This window comes from Mytilus edulis, chromosome 9 (genome assembly GCF_963676685.1).
Source record: "Mytilus edulis chromosome 9, xbMytEdul2.2, whole genome shotgun sequence".
Lineage (NCBI taxonomy): Eukaryota > Metazoa > Mollusca > Bivalvia > Mytilida > Mytilidae > Mytilus > Mytilus edulis.
Window position 1 is genome coordinate 74,006,717 of NC_092352.1, and position 18,839 is coordinate 74,025,555.

Below are 18,839 nucleotides of genomic sequence, written 5' to 3' on the forward strand. Positions count from 1 at the left end.
AGATTTTAACTGATTCACTCATTAAAAACGCTCCGATTCTAGCTAAAATATGAGAAATCTGTCAAATATGCCAAAAACTGTCACTTTTCAGATGCTTTTTGTCAAAAATGAAAGTGGCCGCATCCGTGTTCATCCTCGACCTTTATATATGTTATGTATTATCATTAAACACAACTTACATTTCAATATAAAGAATGAACACGAATGCGGCCACTTCCGTTAAAGACGGAAACCGTCTAAAATTTAACTAAAATGCTGAAATTGTGAAGATTTCAGTAATTTAGCATGACGTTATGATGCAAGTACCCGATATATGTGCATTGCAATGCCAAAAACAGCCCATATTTATGTAGCAGAGATATTATACTTTCCAAAAAATAACTAACATTTTACATTTAAACAATTTTGTTTAACTGCTATATTTTGGGGCCAAAAAAGGGTCTTACTGAACCTACTCCTTTGTCTATCTGTATATCCTAAAATTGGTTTCCTTTCTCTTACTTAAGGTTGCCTTAACCAAATGCTATGAATCATATAAATAATGCTTCTAGCCAAAATACACAGATAAATTGTGAATTTTGATGGCATAACTTTTACCTTATGCCCATTTTCAGTCTCTAACTTTATCCTGCCTCAACAAAATGTTATAAAACTTACACTTAAGGCTTATTAACACAAACACATGATCAAGTTTGAATTTGGATGGTGTCACTTAAAACTAAAGTTACTCACTTTAATGTTCAAAGAGTTATGTCCCTATAAACTAATGAAAAAATTGCAGAATTTTTTGTTTCAGTTCTATCTTGTACTCGAGTCAAGTTTGCCTCAACACAATTTAATGAAATTTGTACACAATGCTAATTATCACAAAACTCAGATCGGGTACAAATTTGGGTAGCACCACTTTTGCTGTTTTTGAGTTATGTCCCTTTATAATGTTATATGCAAGCGGTGGTATAATTTGTGTCCACAGGACACATTCCCATGCATTTACTATTTTTTGTAAGCATATTTTGCACAACTTGTAGCTTAAAACTAAATTATCATTTTATCTTTAACTTTTGATTGTATTTCGAAAAAATAGCATGATCATTGATGTCCAAACTACAAAATTGTAGTTGCTTCACTGTGACTGATCATGAAATATCTGTGTGAACGAATACAGGATATCTGAGATAATCTGTTTTCCTGGGTAGGATCTCATTTTACACTGGTACCTGTCATACAAAATGTAGGATTATGCCAGAAATTATTTAGCATGTTTAGGGATCAACAACACCTGTAGTTCTGCATGAAACATCAACTGATGGCTAATGTTACTTAATAATTTTACATTACTAAGGATGAGAGGGGTCAAATTTAAACATGTTAAAGTGAAAATCTTTAAAACTTCGATCCAGGCACTTACTTGATTTTATCTTGCATCAGACAAAGATTGGTTTTGGAACATTAAAAAAACGATATAAAAGATGAATTCTGAACTTTTTAATAAAAAGGTTTTTATATCAACTAAATTTCTTAACAGTTACAGACTTTGTATGCAGATTTTTTTTCAAACTTAAATAAGTTAACAGTTGCAGTTGAGTTATTTCTAAAAACTATAACCAAGAGCAGAGTGTAAATGAAACTTTTGCTGAATAATTTTTTGTGATGAAGGAATATAACTGTAATAAACCAAAAAACAAAATGGAGCGTATGGAATATTATATATATGCCATATATTTTATAAATTGTTATTTGGATGGAGAGTTGTCTCATTGGCACTAACACCACATCTTCCAGTGATATTGTTTGCCTTAAATTAGTGGAGAATAAAGGCTTTTTCCCCTGGAAAAGAATCCCAATTTGAAAAAAAATGGCTTAAAATTATTCCCAAAAAGACAACTTTTTTCCCAAACAGTGCAATCTCAGTAGTAATTGTACAAACTGAAAAACTCATTTAAAAAAATTTCATGCCTCAAATGACTTTATGTGCAGATTTGATGGTCTATTTATATATCATCACTGACAACATGGGGTCTTATTTTAAGCAGGGTTTGACTCTTGAAAATGGGTCTGTAAATTGAAGTTTCAGTCAAATTCATGGTTTATTTTAAATTTCCCAATTTGATGAAAATGATGCATATTTTCCCAATAAAAAAGGGTAGAGGTAGTTTTGAAAAAAGCCAACAATATCACTGTCTTCCTATATCTTTGTATTTCAAAACTTTTGGTCTGGTCTCAGGATGACTATTTTGTCTAGACAGGACTTGTATCTTAAAAGACATGGTACATACATACATATAGATTTCTAATATCTAAGTTTAAATTTTACAGCATGCCATTTATTTTTTATTTACCTTACTATTTAACGGTGACCTATGTGTAGGAGTATATATAAATAAGGACATACTTCAATACGCATTCTAAATAACTGTATGTAAATAGAACACGTCACAATAAAACTTCAAACAGTGATGTAATTTTGAAAACATAAATCATTGATCTTTAACTGCATGAACAATAATTTAAATTAGGACGAAAATTTTACTAAGTAAATTGTACTTCGGTATTAAATTGTAACAAATTACTTCTTTCTGTCATGTTAGCTATAACTTCATAAACTTTATTAGTGAAAATCTGCATACGGAAGAAAACTAATAATGGATTCCTTGAAATGAAAATAAGAAGTTTATAAATGGTTGAGAATGTTAACTTTTATAGTTCACTTTTCTTTTGGTGGAAAGAATAAATTTACATACATTTACTTTATATACAAGTACATGTTATATGAAGCTAAAGGACTTTTTTGAAAAAAAATATATTAACATGTTGAACATGATAAGACATTTAAGATAAGGACTATATAAACTGTTGACACAGAGATATGTCTCATCTGCAAGATATTTTGATATTAAAATGCAAATGTAAACATTAAAATGTTGATACTTTTACATGTATGCAGGTCCAAATAATCTCTGTGAAAATGAGTACTTCCACTATCAATACCACTCCTTACAAATGCAAATGACATACATATATATATATGATTAGCAGTTTACCTTTAACGGACATAAACACACTTTAACATGTAAACTAAAACTAATCTTCATGGAATTGAGAAGTGTCTATGCCCAATAGGCATGATAGGAATAAAGTGAGAATGCCAATACCACTGCAAACCGAATTTCATTGACCTACCACTAGTGGTTCCCCATAAAATGACCTTATCATGACCTTATATTGTCACAAACTCAAACATTACCTGATAAGCAGCATGCCTGATTCTGGATTCCAAGACTCAGTCCAGACAAAATTCGCAGAGTAATAAGTCAACTGTACTTGCATGTTTACTGTAAGTTTATAAATTCATTCTAAAATTGAAATTTATATTCAGGCCCGTAGCCAGGAATTTGAAAGGGGGGATTCGTTGGACTCATGAACTCGACTTTAACAGTCACAATTTGAACAAGACGTTGACTTTAACAGTGCTTATTTGATTTCAAGGTGGGGGGGGGGGGGGGGTTTGTCCGAACCCCCCTGGCTACGGGTATAATATTATATAATAGTTTTTTAGTTATAAAATCGTAATTATTAATCTTGCATATTTATTTGTTGTTCAATAAAAGCAATATTATAAAATGAAGCAACAAATTCTTAATTTACAACTTTGTAGAAATGTAGTCTGCACTGCCCCAAAACATGAATATCACTCTTGAGAGCATGCATGACCCAAATGATTACCAGTATGTGTGTTTTAGATATTATGGTCAATGCTTAGGCCAGATAAAAATATATGTGTGGTTCCAGTAACCCATTAGCTAACTACCTTACTTTTTAGTCTTAATAAAAGCCTACCCTAAAGATTTTTTTTTCATTTTTTATTAAGCACCGTTATTAAAGGTCTGAATGTTGCTCACATAGACTCAATGTAAATAAACAAAAAACCCTCTCTACCTTCCCTTACTTTTTTTTATTAGAAACTGGAACCACATGTACACATACTATTTTATTTGGCCTTAATATTAGGGTTCAACAATTAAGGGAAGGCAGGGCAGGACGTCTGTCATCAATTTGATTTTTTTTAATTGGTAAAGCATAATAAATGCAAGATATCAAATTACATTTAATGACCTCTTTGTGCTAATATATTTATATATTGATATGAATAGATGTTAGAGGTCTGATTGCACTGTGACCATGTGTAAATATTAGTATAGATAAATGTATGTTAGACCATGTGGTATGTTTACAAACAAATCAATATCATGTCTGTTTCTGTCATTAAATTATCAATGGAATGCCAACAGCTGAACTTATATCAAATAATGAGTATTGTACATCATTTTATAGGGCACCAAATAAAAATACTTGAGGTATCTTTATTAGATATACAGATATATATATCAATGTACATGTATATTCATTTTTTGCTTGCCATAAAGTTGCAGATCTAGAATTCTTTTATGATTATTTGTTTGAATACTGTGGATTTATTTATCATGTTTATATTACTACCTACCTACCTAGTCCTTAATTATTATGCCTGGAGGCACATAGGACAAGGATCTTTCCACTCATTTCTGTTCTGTGCTTTCTTTTCTATTACACCCCAGCTGATTCCATGTCCTTTCAACTGTTCCAAGTTGTTTTGGGGCGTCCTTTCTTCCTTTTCCCCTCAGGTGTCCATCTTAGGGCTACTCTGGTCAAGTCCTCTGCTGGTCTTCTTAGAACATGGCCAATCCATCTCCATCTTTTCTGCTTCAATAAAGTCTCCATGTTGTTGGATCCTGTTGTTTCATGGAGGTCTTAATGTTGGTGATCTTACGCGGCCAGAATATCCTTAAGATCTTTCTAAGGCAACCGTTGTGAAAACTGTTTATATTAGGGAGCTACCATTTGATTTTTATGGGGGGGGGCTAGGATGAAATTTGAAAAAAATAGGCAGGACAGGAGTTTTGAGTTAAAAAAAAAAAAGGCAGGATGAGACACTTGCAAAAAAAAAGTCAGGAAGACAATTTAGGTAAAAAAAAGTCAGGATAACTAAAAAAAAAAAGGCAGGACCGAACAGAGTGAAAAATAAAAAGGCAGGACAGAGATAATGATTACAGCTAAAAAAAATGCAGGACAAAATTTTTCATCCCAGCCCCCCCCCATAAAAATCAAATGGTAGCTCCCTTACTGGATGTAGAAATATTGTAATTTGGTGGATATTTGATTTCAGGGTTTGACAAAGTCTACAAACATGTCAAGCCTGCAGGAAATTAGCACTCCATTGCAAACTTTTTATAAGTGGTTCATGGGCCTATACACCCAGGATGTACTGCACATGTAAATACAAACAATAATGCTATCAAAATATTAGAATAAAAAAAATCATTTATTTTAGTTTTGCAACAGTTTTCCTGTTGCAAATTTCAATGTAGTAAGACTGTTGCAAAAATTTCTTAATTTACAGTTATTTTTTACCTACACATTTTTTGTTTTAAAAATCCAATAAATGTTTTGTATTGGATTAACAGAGGCGGATTTAGAAGGCTCCCTTTCATGGGGAAAAAAATATGGTTGATTATATAATAGGGAATGACTAAAGAATGACTGACACTGCGGCCCCCTCTTAGACAGTCAATGGCCCTCTTATGAAAATTTCTGGATCTGCGTCGGCAAAATTATGCACAATTTGTTAAAACCACAGAAAAACTTTTTTCCTACATCTAAAGACATAAATAAAACCACAGTATGTTAACATAATTTAGTACCTTGCATTTCTTGTTTATTTAATTTTCAAAATCTTAGTACTTATCTTTAAATAAGTAATTTGTATATATATATGTGTGAAAGTTATTATTTTAAACCGTAATTCTTGGAACTGAAAATAATAAATATTTCTTTGTAAAGTTTCATAAGGAAGACAATATATAATTGGCCAAGCAAGTAAAAAGAGTGGATTTAATATATAATTGTACAATTAAATTTTGTCTAAATTTTTAGAATTGCTTGCAAGCTTTAGGCTTAAATACAAAAAGTGATTTTGTTTGCATCAATAATTGCCATTGTTGAAGAATTGGGAGAAATACAAGATTATTGTTTTTGATTTCAAGAATTTCTGCATACAAATATTATGCTACATGTATCACAAAATTTCAAATGTGAGTTTTTATTTTTGCAAAATCCCCCTGTTGCCTTTTTTGTCAAAATCTCTATAAAAAAACATTTCAATTGATAAATTTATCAAAATTCCACTTAAAAAGATAACACCTTAAGGGCGTCAAGAAGATCATTCAGACAGTTACACTACTGATAATCTTTATATAAATATTTTAAAATTGTAACCATTTGTATACCTGTTTTATTTGTAATCGATGGGCCCTCAGTACTTAGTGACCGTAAATTTAATCGAATTTAACTATAGTAATGAGTTTTGACAAAGTTGATGATAAATTAATACATGTACTCTGGCTTTAAATATAGTGTTTTTATGCCCCCATTGTAGCGGAGGGGGCATTAAGTTTTACCCTTGACGTCTTGTCCGTGTGTATGTACATCCTTAATTGGTTTCCATTCTCTAACATTAGTTTGCCTCACCCAAATAGTGTGAAACTTATACACAATGCTTACTACCACAAAACATAGATCAAATTAGAATTTTGATAGCATCACTTTTACCATTCTAGAGTTATGCCCCTCTACAAATGGAAAATCTCCGTTCTCTAACTTAAGTTTGCCTCAAGCAAATGTTATGAAACTTGTACACAATTCTTCTTACTTCAAAACACAGATAAAGTATACAAACTTGGGAAGTGTCAATTTTACAGTTCTGCAGTTATATCTCTTTATAATCTTATATGCATTGAAAGCAGGGGCATCATCTGTGTCCCATGGACACATTACCCATTTATTTTGTAAGTGATTAAACAGATTCTACGATGTATAAATACCACGACAAATTGTAGTATACAGTTGACATGACTATGTATCTGGTCAATACCAACCTAGATGGTATTTAGCAAGTCCTTTATCTACAATTGTTATGACTGTACAAAAAGGAGATGGGGTATGTTTGTTAAAGAGTCAGCTAGATCCACCAGAGATCATAGGATCACGAGGATTAAGTGAAACAATTACAGGTTATCAATGAGCTGATCCCATCAATGGTAGGAAGAGATATATAAAAGAAATAAAATATTATGTATAATTCAAGAATACAAAAATTGAAGACCCAACATCTTAGATAGGGATGAAAGCTAGGTCTCAACATGAACCTGTTATTTCTTAACAAAAGACTTGATTAGTCTAGAACTATGGTAGACATGCCATGGCAGACACTATACATGCTATATTTTTCACTTTCTGTCTTTCTATAGGTGAGATATAAGTAATCTGACAAGGTCATCTCTCCCTTTAAGATTGATCAGTAAATAGGTATTTTCTGCACTGATAAGAAAGCTTATTGTTTCACCTTTAATCAGGAAAGACTGTAGTTGAATTATTAATTATCTTGGTGTTTGCTATAATTGTCATGTTACTTGTTACTTCATAAAGCTTTGATTGAGTATGATTAGTTACAAGTTTATAAATTACTGATGATCTTTTCATGCTCCTGAAGTGTTATATATAACACATGTCCTATTAACTTCATTATTTAACTGGCTGGATTTAATGAGAGAAATTGGTATTAGCTGATAGTAGCTGGAGCAATAGCCATCTGCAAAATAGGCACAGCCATAAAGGAAACACATATCAAAAACTCATTCTTACTTTGAATGGTTTTACACTAGTCATTTTTGGGGCCCAGGTGGCTGTTCTGTGTGTGACTCAGCAAAGGCTCTGTGTTGAGGCGTACTTTGACCTATAATGGTTTACTTCTACAGTTTGTGACTTTGATGGCGAGTTGTCTCATTGGCACTCATACCACATCTTCTTATATCTATACTAACAATAACTAGCACATAATAGATTTGGAGAAAAAAAGACATGTAAAATCTAGATTTTATAATTGCGGTTAAATTATTTCTGAAATCAGATACATCAATACAATTTCCAAATTTTCTTCATCAATATCAAATTTGAAAAAGTAAAATGAAAATGCTTCAAACAAACTAGATATTACTGATGATTTATTTTCAAGACTTTTCAGTGTAGAAAAATAAGTTAATTTAAGTAAATCTTTGCAAACATATGAAACTTTGTTGTTCAAATCTCCACTTGCTATGTTGTGTGAATTTTTAGAGCGTAATATACAACAATATCCCATCCGGAGCACCTCAGACAGCACCCCTAGTTTTTGGTGTGGTTAGTGTTACTCAGTCATTTTTTTTCTATGTTGTGTTATATGTATTCTGTGTTTTGTCTTTTTGTCTTTAAGTGTTTTGCCATGCATGATGTTGTCAGTTTATTTCAACTAATGAGTTTGAATGCCCCTTAGGTATCCTTGACAGGGGCAGATCCAGCCATTTGAAAAAGGGGGTGTTCCAACTATATGCTCCAATTCAAATGCATTGATCGGCAAAAAAAAGGGGGGGTTCCAACCTCCAGAACCCCCCCCCCCCCCCTTGGATCTGCCAATGCTTGACCTGTCTTGAAGTAGACAAAATATAACAACATGTGAAACAACTGACCAATAAATCCTCTATTTTGTGACCTTAGAAAAGATATAATAATTCTTTCCTCTATTTCAGTTTGAACCTGTGTGTCCATGTAGCTATTACTGTACGACAGCATTGTTTAAAGATGGTGAGTATATATATATTAACTTTTATGGAAAATAAGAAGATGTGGTATGATTGCCAATGCGACATCTTAGCACAAGTCACAAGAGAGAGAAAGAAATGACACAGAAATAAACAACTACTAAGGTCATGGCCTTCAAGTTCATAATGAATCATAATATTAAAGCAAGTACACATATACAAAATTAAAAACAATATATGTATTAATTCTGTGATTCTGTTATGGTCCCCTTTAATATCTTTCGTCAAACTCAAATATATGTGATTTATACATTGCTTGGTTAATTCCAGGGTTCTTGCTTTAGAATTAGTCTAGCATCTATTTCATATTTACTCAAGAACTCAAATCTTTAGTTTATAGCTTTTGAGTATGTTGATATCGATTTTTTCCAAATGAACTTGAATTGTAATGAACAATAATCAGGAGTCATGTGATGAAAAACATATCTTATTTATCTATAAGGGACAACATCAAAAGATAGATGTAGGATAAAAAACTTAAATCAAATAGTTTGGGGGGGGGGGGGTAAAATTCTGCAAGTTTTGTATATCTAAAATTGATTTGTGTATCATGTATTGTACATTTTACCTGAAACATGATTTATTGTAAATTCAGAACTTTTGCATGCATTTATTATTGTCATTTTTAGCTCACCTGGCCCGAAGGGCCAACTGAGCTTTTCTCATCACTTGGCGTCTGTCGTCCGGCATCGTTAACTTTTACAAAAATCTTCTCCTCTGAAACTACTGGGCCAAATTAAACCAAACTTTTTCACAATCATCATTTGGGTATCTAGTTTTAAGAATGTGTGGCATGACCCAGCCAACCAACCAAGATGGCCGCCATGGCTAAAAATAGAACATAGGAGTAAAATTCAGTTTTTGGCTTATAACTCAAAAACCAAAGCATTTAAAGCAAATCTGACATGGAGTAAAATTGTTTATCAGGTCAAGATCTATCTGCCCTGAAATTTTCAGATGAATCGGACAACCTGTTGTTGGGTTGCTGCCCCTGAATTGGTAATTTTATGGAAATTTTGCTGTTTTTGGTTATTATCTTGAATATTATTATAGATAGAGATAAACTGTAAAAAGCAATAAATGTCAGCAAAGTAAGATCTACGAATAAGTCAACATGACCGAAATGGTTAGTTGACCCCTTTAGGAGTTATTGCCCTTTATAGTCAATTTTTAACCATTTTTCGTAAATCTTAGTAATCCTTTACAAAAATCTTCTCCTCTGAAACTACGTGGCCAAGTTAATTGTAGATAGAAATAATTGTAAGCAGCAAGAATGTTCAGTAAAGTCAGATGTACAAACACATCACCATCACACAATTTTGTCATGAATCCATCTGCGTCCTGTGTTTAATATTCACATAGACCAAGGTGAGCGACACAGGCTCTTAAGTTATGAATTGACAAAACTGTAAGATTCATTATTGCCATTTCAGCAAATGGTGCATTCAAAATTTTTAGATAAAAGTATTTATTTTTGTGAAACAATCCATTCACAATTTTTGTACAATAAATGTACCATTTAATACAGAAAGCTGCATTTTATAAATTTCATTCAATTTAAGGTCAGAAAGAAGGTAATTATTGTTTGAAACTTAATTGTGCAGAACATTTGTGTTTAAACTGAAGCTTTATTATTCACTCTCTAATTCCTAACAGAATTTATCCCTTTTCTAAACAACGCACATTATTTCTAAACATATATGTTGAATAGGAAAAAAAAATGTCTTTGCACTTAATGTTATTTGAAGAATTACATGTATAATGGTAGCAACATCAGATTCTGTAATCCTTTTGAAATTTTGCATATCAAAAATCATGTTATTACAATATGATAAGTATCAGTTATCTGAACTAAAATAAAATAACTCATTTTTTGGTACCTCAATTTTAGGCCAAAAGAAGCCCTTAGCTTCTGCTTTCTCACCTACAAATCATACTCATTCCATTAAATCGAGTGCAAAACCCTTTCTGTCAACTTAACATAACATATGAAACTTATACACAATGCTTATAACCACCAAACACAGATCAAATTCTAATTTGGGTGACATGCGTCACAACACATTTCTCAGTTTATGCTTTATAAATGGGAAAAAATAGCAGATTTGTTTTTGCTGCAACTCAATGTTGTGAAACTTTTACAAATGCTTATTACCACCAAACACAGATCCAGTTAGAATTAGGGTTATGTCATTTTCATAGCTCTTGAGTTATGTCCCTTTATTTATGGAATAATTGCTGAATTTGTGAAATATATCGTTATACAAGCAAGGACTAATCTCTGTAATGAGACCACCATGGCAGTTAACATTATTTGAAGCAGCCTAACAAACGTGTGTTTTCAATGTAATTAACTAATGTACTGTTAGAATGATTTCACTAAATTACTTTCTACAGCATTAAACCATTGCCTTATCTAATATAGAGTTGCTACAGATTTGTTTGATGCAACAAACAAACAAATCATGGAGTAACTTTTAACGAAGAATTATGAGCTTACTTTACAAACTAATCTTCATGGCTTTCTTTCTTAACTTTTTTTGCTGAATTACGGCTTTATATGGGATTAAAAGAGTGGGAGGGAAGCTCAGTAAGCCATTACAAGAGATATGTTTTAATGATGATGTAATAGAAATATTTCTGGTATTACATAACCTGATATTGTCTGGTATTGAATCCATACAAACAGCATTATTACAGTGTTATTGAACTTTATCGATTTTACCTTAAAACTTTGATAAATGATCAGGGATAAAAAAAAAAACGAAAGGAAATATGATAAGTTTTGATAAGTACTTTGTAAGATAAGGATTTCAGTTCTGACGGCTTGTAATTGGATTCAAGTGGAATCAGGTATTGATGGCATATCATTTGTACTTATATTCTCAACTTGTTTCCATTCAGAGTGATCTAGAATTTGGCTTAAATTAAACTATTTTATGGAAAAAGATAAGCTGGGTTTTGCAGCCCATTTTGGACAGCTATGGTCAATTAATTTTAGAAGAAAATGTCTGTAGTGTCAATCTTTAAAACTGTTGCAGGTTGTGTCCTTAGATGAAAACAGTTTGTTTTACATGTTCATATAGAAACTTTTCTTGAAAACTATTGCTGATTTATCTCTTAAACGTCCGTTTGGTTTAATTGAGTTGTAAAGTTGATATTTGAATATTAATGTAAAATTTTTACTATGCATTACCCATACCAAGAATTTTGCAAATTCCCAGGTAATTTTTTTTTAATGTATAAAAAAACATTATAAAGAAATGAAAGGGAAATGAATTGTGCAGGCGCGGATCCAGAGGGGGGGTTCCGGGGGTTGGAACCACCCCTTTTTTTTGGCCGATCAATGCATTTGAATGGGAGCATATAGCTGGAACCCCCCCCCTTTTACTCTGGGTTGGGAACCCCCCCTTTTTAAAATGGCTGGATCCGCCCCTGTTGTGGTCTGTGGCCATATATTGTCTGTCCACCTCCTTTTGTTAGTTTTCCAGGTTTTATGTATATTTAATGGTCGATGCCTTGATTTAAAAAATTTACAAAAATATGTAAAACTTGCAATATTGTATTAGAATGTCTTGTACAGCAACATGTGACACTGTATAACATATTGATTTTATGGAAATATTTCAGAAATGTTAAAAAAATATATTTAAAGTTTATGTTTAGGACTCATTAATATTCAAAGTCGAGTTGGATCTGACAAGTTTTGACCTTGTACACAGCTACTTTTGCGTAGGTACTAATTCTGTACTAAAAATGCAGTACTGGAAATTTACTTTTAATATTTAGTACTATTTCTTTACTTTAAAACTATTGTAATATTTAGGTACTTGTATTTTACAGTACTTGATTTGTACTAAATATTTTGGTACAGAAATAATACAATATTCTATGTTTGAAAATCATAACTTTAAGAGATTTGAAATAGAAAAACTTTCAAAATGCTGAAAATGTAACAGTAAGTAACCAAAAATCTGTAGTATCTAAATTTCAAGTACAAATTAAGTACTGTTAAATACAGGTACCTAAATATTACAATAATTTTAGAGTAACAAAATAGTACTGAATATTAAAAATAGATTTCCAGTACTACAAATTTTTAGTACAGAAATAGTACCTATGCAAAAGTAGCTGTGTACTAGTAAAAGAAAGCCAAGAGAGAAATTGTTTTTTTTTAATTTAGCTTCATGCACTATTAATTATACTGAAACCATTTCTATATGTTTTATTTGAAAATAATAACCTGCAAGTTATTGATTTTTATAGATGAATTATTAATTGCTTAGTCAATTATATAAAATAATTGTTTGTTTTAGCCTTGAGGTATAATGACTCTGCTCAATCATAATGGTTTCCATTGAGATGATTCAATTTTCCAACAATTTTTTTTCTCAAGAAAAGTGAGATGTATATATATAAAAACCAGTAGTTTTTATTGACTTATCAATCAGTGGTTTTGGAATATTCTCAGTTACTTAGTATGGAATTTTCAATTGAAATTTTTATAAATTTTGTTTGCAAGTCCGGCAGTATATATGCAAAATTGTCCAATATTTAAGCTTGAATAGTCTTGTATTACTAATTTTCAATTAGAAGTATAAAAAGATAAAATAAGAATGGATATGGGAAATATGTCAAAGAGACAACAACCCAACCAAAGAGCAGATAACAGCTGGACTGCAACCAATTAGGTCTTCAATGTTGCTTTTAGTGTGGGCCTCAGCTAGCCCTTAAATAAAAATGTGGACTAGTACAGTGATAAAAGATGTCATGCTATACTCAAAAACATATAAAGGAACTAAAATACAAAAAAATACAAGTTTAACAAAGGCCAGAGACTCCTGACTTGGGACAGGCACAAAAAATATGGCGTTTATAAGCATGCAACAGCTATCATTGAATCAAGAAGGTCAATGACAATGAAAACAGGTGGGCCCAGCAGTCACAAATCAGTAAATAATATATTCCCAAAAAACTCACAAATGTTTTCAGTCATGAAGGGGTTGCATTTTGGAAGTTTTCACTTTAAAAACTATAAGACTCCTTCAGGTGTTGTCTGCTCTATGGTCGGGTTGTTCTTGCTTTGACACATTCCCCATTTCCATTCTCAATTTTATAATATCAATAAAGCGCAAACATTTCTAACCACACCACATTCTTGTTTGTCTTTAGTCAGGATTTGTAATTCAGTGTTTACACTATCTTTCATATTTTTTTCCATGATTTTTTTTGTCATAAGTAATTGTTTTTCTGGTTTCACATTTTTCATGTAATATTTTTTAGATAAGTTGTAGTGTGATTAAAATGATTAAACATGAAAAAAGGAGATCTGCATATAGGACATTTACCAAAAACTTCTCAAATCTAAGTTTCAGGATTCTGATAGTGGCAGTGTGTTTACAGGATTTAGGGGGAGGGGGAGGGGTACAGGTACAGGGGAAACACTAAAGCATGACTGGAGCTGGCCCCCTCTTAGGCAGTCAGTGGGCCCCACACTTATGAAAATTTCTGGTTTAGATATACCTTCATGTACCAAAGACATAGAACTTTACTAAGAGGCATTTTAGTTCACATTTATCATAATTGCAATAATGAGCTGGCAATATAAACATTGGCAGGGATACAGCTCAATATTGTTTACATAAAATGCCAATTTGTGAATGAACCCGGCAATGCATGATGATTAAAGGATAGATTTCATCATGTTGCATAACTTGATAAACATAAAGGAAAGATTCTCTGTATTTGTCATGATAAAGTGCATGCAGCAAGATTGATATTCTTTGATGAAAAACAAACAGGTTCTTGATTACTTCACATAAATTTAACATAACAACCTGCACTGATTAAGTTTTCCCTAAGAATGATGACTTTGACATTTTAAGTTTCTGCAGTTTTCGACAATTAAATTTTAAAAAGAAAAAATTATAAAAAGATGCTACATTCTGTAGATGAAAAATAAATGAATAGATTTAAGAAGATGTGGTATGAGTGCCAATGAGACAATTCAAATGTTACTCTCTCATCCAAGTCACAATTTGTAAAAGAAAAACCATTATTAGTCAAAGTACAGTCTTCAACACAGAGCCTCAGCTTACACAGAAACAGCAAGCTTATAAAGGGCCCCAGAAATGACATGTCAAATCATTCAAACAGGAAAACCAACAGTCTAAACTACATAAAAAACAAGAAACTAGAAATACTTATGAACCACATCAACAAAGGGCAACTACTGAACATCAGATTCCTGACTTAGGACAGGTGCAAACAAATGCAGCGGGTTTCAACGTTTTAATAGGAACCAGCCTTCACCCTTATCTAAAACTAACAATAGTGTAACATCACAACAATAAGAAAGACACACTATAAAATATCAACTGAAGGAATGAATTTGATCTTTGATACAATATAAATACAAAATCAATGAAATAAGGGGTGAATAAATAAGTTCATTTTTAAAAGGGAAAGTTATTAATAGATACTACATTCTGTAGATAAAAAATAAATGAATAGTAAGGCACACTTAAAGCAAATAATAAACTGAAATCTGACATTTACATCAGACTGATCAATTAAAAAAAAAGGTCACAAATTAACAAACTACAGGTAGACATGTCTTATAGCTGTAGATGTCATCTGCACATGTTTGTTCCATGGTTATATACTATGTCTTGTTTAATTTTGTCACAAATCATGTTACAGTTACTCGATTTAAACACATATGCGGATCCAGGGGGCCCTTTGGGTTGGGGGGGGGGGGGGGGGGGGGGGTGGGGGTTTGGAGCTGAGGTGGGGCCCCACTTTCCTGATAAATTTGGTTGATTACATAGGGAATCACTGAAGCATGACTGGAGGGGGCCCCCTTAGGTCAGTCATCAGGCCCCCCCCCCCCCCCCCTATGAAAAGTTCTGGATCCACAACTGAAACATGCAGTCCATATAGTTTTGATCACAATGGTAGACAATGTACCAGTTTAAACTCTTTTTTTGGGATATCTAGATACTATACTTTTCCTGTATCATATCACACAACATTATCTGCAGAAATGTACAATAGGATTTGTCAATATCGCTTCCCATTATTTCCTATTACAGTTAGTAAATGTGGACATAAATAGACATTGTGTTGTCATTGTTAGATGTATATTGTTATACTCATTAAGAAATAATTGGGAAAGTTCAATAGACCTTTAAAAGTCAGTGTAAGGCAGTGACAATGTGAGCTGGATAGTAGATATAGAAGAGTAAGAAAGATCAGTGCAAGCGGGATATTGGAGTCAAGAGCATTGCTATTAGAATAGTGGAGTAAAAAAAAGAAGTGTTATTTGGATAGTGGAGTAAAAAGGGGCATTGAATGTCATTTGGAAAAGGGTATTTAAGGAAAGAATTTCATGATATATTTGGTATTGGGTAGGCATCCTGGATAGTCGACTCATTGAGTTTCCTGTAATCTATACAGTTGCATTTAATAACTCAATAAATTACACCTTTATTCTGTAGTCCTCTGCTCTTTAAATCAGCACATATGACTAAGCTCAGTTACTTATGGTGCAAAATTGAATCATGTCCTGGTAACAAAACTGCTTTGAATATTTTGTTAACCTTATTTTTTAGCTCTTCAGTTTCAGAACCAGCCATCTCATATGTAGTTAAAGGTCACCATACAGGCTTCAATAAGACTAGTGTAATATTACAGTACAAAATGTCAAGTTCTAAATCTACACCATAGCTAGTTGTGATTGAACTGACGGTAGAATCAAATTGAATATCTGCAGTACAAAGTTTTCTAAATTACTCTATAATATTTTTTACAGAAGCTACAGTTGTATATAGAGATGGATTGCCGGTGTTTTCAGTGCCTTTACCGTCCAGACGACAAAGTTGTGAATTTACCATGAAACCAGTTACACATACAGTTGGTAAATTCCTGTCATTTCTGAAAGAAGAGGATGGTGGGATTGATAGAGCAGCTATATTTACAGAGGGTAAGAGAATGATCTGTAGTTTTGGTCGAGCCTGCGATAGTGATCCGGCGGCAGTGGCTATGGGCGGCTGCATTAGCTAACTTCTTAAAAGCTTTATATTTTAGAAGGTGGAAGGCCTGGATGCTTCATACTTTGTATATGGATGCCTCATGTTAGGAAGTTTCTGTCAGTTACATGTCCAATGTCCTTGACCCAATTTTCATGGTTCAGTGACTACTTGAAAAAAAAGATTTTTTGTAATGTTAAATTCTCTCTTATTATAAATAGTAGGATAACTATATTTGGTATGTGCGTACCTTGCAAGGTCCTTGTGCCCGTCAGACAGTTTTCACTTGACCTCGACCTCATTTTATGGATTAGTGAACAAGGTTAAGTTTTGGTGATCAAGTCCATATCTCCGATACTATAAGCAATAGGTATAGTATATTCGGTGTATGGAAGGACTGTAAGGTGTACATGTCAAACTGGCAGGTGTCATCTGACCTTGATCTCATTTTCATGGTTCAGTGGTTATAGTTAAGTTTTTGTGATTTGGTCTGTTTTTTTTTATACTGTATGCAATAAGTCTACTATATTTGGTGTATTGAATGATTGTAAGGTGTACATGTCTAGCTGGCTGGTGTCATCTTACCTTGACCTCTTTTTCATGGTTCAGTGGTCAAAGTTAAGTTTTTGAGTTTTGGTCTTTTTTTCTAATACTATATATGCAATAGGTCAACTATATTTGGTGTATGGAAATATTTTATGATCTATATGTCAGTCGTGCAGTTTTTATTTGACCATGACCTCATTTTCATGGTTCATTGCTCAGTGTTTAGTTTTTGTGTTTTTGGTCTATTTTCTTAAACTATAAGCAATAGGTCAACTATATTTGTTGTATGGAAAGATTGTTAGCTGTACATGCATTCCTTGCATGGTTCAACTGACCTTGACCTCATTTTCTTGGTTCATTGGTCAATGTTTAGTTTTCTTGGTTTATGTTAAGTTTATGTGACAGTTGTAATAAAGCTTTGTGTTTATGACTATCAACATAATATCAATGATTAGTAAAGAAGGCGAGACATTTCAGCGTGTGCACTCTTGTATAAAATTGTGCAGGAATTGGTGAATATTATATATAAGAATTTCTTACCATGATATATTTTTTTTTCTAAATAAAAAATGTAATTAACTGATAATAAAAATAGAGTTACTGCCCCGTGTTAGTAATAGATTAAATTTCAGATGAAAACAAATGGGATATATTACAAATTTTCAATGTTGATAATATTCATCAATCAATATTGATGAATATTTTCTGGCCAATGATTAAGAAGAAATGAGAAAATATATAGGTACAGTAATGGAGTTATTGCCCCTTAATTGTACACTGTTTAGTAGATTTATTGTCGGATGGAAACAGAACAGGATATATTACAATTTTGATATGATGATTAATATTTTTAGATAAATATTTTCTAGCTATTGATTGAGAAGAAATGAGACAATATATATAATTTGAGAAAAGTTACTTAAATGATTTATTGAGTTTCAGATGAAAACATCTCAGGATATATTACAATATAGAAATAATGCAATCTAGATTGATGAATATTTGCTTGACCGAGAATGAGAAGAAATGAGAAATGGAGTTACTGCCCCTTAATTGTGCACTGTTTAGTAGAAATACTGTCAGTGGGAAACACAACAGGACGTATTACAATGTTGGTATAATGATCAATATAGATTGATGAATATTTTCTTGCCTGTTATAGAGAAGAAAGACAATATATAGTTGCAGCAATGGAGTTACTGCCCCTTAATTGTACACCGTTTAGTAGATTTATTGTCAGATGGAAACAAAACAGGATGTATTACAATAGTGATATATTGAAGATTATTGATAGATTTTAAAGCTGGTTATTAAGAGGGAAATGAGATGTCATTATGGGAATGTATTACATTTGATTGTTTCATCCATCAAGCCTGTCTTGTCACATGGCTTACATAAATAGTTTATTCCATAACTATAGTATTAATGAATTCTTTGCTGGAAATGCTAGTCACATGCAACATAAATCCCATGAGATTGGTGAAAAAACAATACATGTTTATATAACAACCATGTTTCTAAATTAAAATTGTAG

The 18,839-nt window shown here is 32.3% G+C and overlaps 1 protein-coding gene across 1 annotated transcript in view; it reads left to right on the forward strand.

The window, feature by feature from the left end:
- LOC139489003 (calcium uniporter protein, mitochondrial-like) overlaps window positions 1-18,839 on the forward strand; it is a 52,031-nt gene that overhangs the window by 6,987 nt on the left and 26,205 nt on the right. The window contains exons 2-3 of the mRNA XM_071275023.1: window positions 8,658-8,712; window positions 16,543-16,713. Coding sequence (XP_071131124.1) covers window positions 8,658-8,712; window positions 16,543-16,713 — 226 coding nt within the window. The remainder of the gene's footprint in view (window positions 1-8,657; window positions 8,713-16,542; window positions 16,714-18,839) is intronic.